We start from the raw sequence: 1,125 nt of genomic DNA on the forward strand, positions 1-1,125 counted from the left end.
CATTTATAGCAAATCAGTTAATCCAAATTAGGGGGGGTGGATAAACATATTAACTAAATGATTATTTTAGCGGCTTTTGTAATTGTTTCTCATATTTTTGTAAAAGTAGTAATAAGTAAAACCTAAGCGAAGAAACATCATATGTTTGGAAAATGCCATATAATCACACTAACAGCGATGAAAATGTAATTACGTGTCGCTTTTAAGTATCTTTACCAAAATAATTTTCAATAATTACTGATTAAAACGCAGATAATATGTTATTCTTTCTTTTATTGCAGTAATTTTCACTGAAGTTGAAGAGAATTTAATTTGTGATCACTGAAGAAAGATTATCGCCTAGTAAATACAAATTATATTTTTTGTAGAATGAGAAGTACATATGTTTAATGAGAAATACTTTTAAAATTTGCAATTTCATTTTTAGAACTTTACAAAAAAGTCATTGTAAAAGCTCTCAAAAAGACTATGAAGGTGTGGTCTAGAAGAGACAATAAATTGAAAGGAGATTGCAGAGTTTCACAAAGGAATATTCGTTTAATTAAAAGCCCAGCTCAAATTGGTGATCAAGCCACTAATATTGAGGCTGACGAATCAAATTGGATTGTTTCAGAACCTGGAAATATATTTTGCTTCATGGATAAGCCATATTCAGTAAGTATATTAGACTTTTATAAAGCTACTGATGTTAAATTTAGAAAAATCAAATAAAAGAACCTGCGATGGCAGTTTGTATTGACAAGGATGCAATTTTTGCTCGATTTAATGCTATTGCTGCTCAAGTTGAAAACTGCCCATCATGAAAAGCAGTATGAAGTAGGAAATCAAAATTTTATAACATTTTAAACAAGATGTGTACTGAAATTGCTGATTATTTGACAGTAATTTTATGAATTTCATTTTCACTTATTTTTTTGAATACATTTAGCATTTATTAATAAATGAAAATGACATCTTGAATTCTCACTGTTCTTTACTGTTTTTTTACTCTTTCAGTTGTTGTTTTGATTGACGTCTTACATTAGATTTTAAGTCTCCTCAGCAAGTATTGCTAATGCAGAACCTGAATTTGGGATGTAGCATACTTTCTTGAAACATACACACTCTTGTTGAACTCTGCTTTAG

At 29.2% G+C, this 1,125-nt stretch overlaps 1 protein-coding gene across 1 annotated transcript; it reads left to right on the top strand.

Moving 5' to 3' along the window:
- The first annotated feature begins 369 nt into the window (after positions 1 to 369).
- On the top strand, positions 370 to 803 carry Tsp_12240 (conserved hypothetical protein). Its single transcript, XM_003367188.1, has 3 exons — positions 370 to 376; positions 428 to 654; positions 699 to 803. Exons 1-3 carry the CDS (start codon positions 370 to 372, stop codon positions 801 to 803), a joined length of 339 nt encoding a protein of 112 aa, XP_003367236.1.
- The last annotated feature ends 322 nt before the right edge of the window (positions 804 to 1,125 follow it).

The sequence above is a fragment of the Trichinella spiralis genome, assembly GCF_000181795.1.
Source record: "Trichinella spiralis strain ISS 195 chromosome Unknown Scfld4697, whole genome shotgun sequence".
Taxonomy (NCBI): Eukaryota; Metazoa; Nematoda; class Enoplea; order Trichinellida; family Trichinellidae; genus Trichinella; species Trichinella spiralis.

Coding starts and splice junctions, on each gene's coding strand:
- Tsp_12240 (XM_003367188.1), top strand. Junction 655..698: donor TCATGGATAAGCCATATTCA/GTAAGTATATTA, acceptor TGTTAAATTTAG/AAAAATCAAATAAAAGAACC.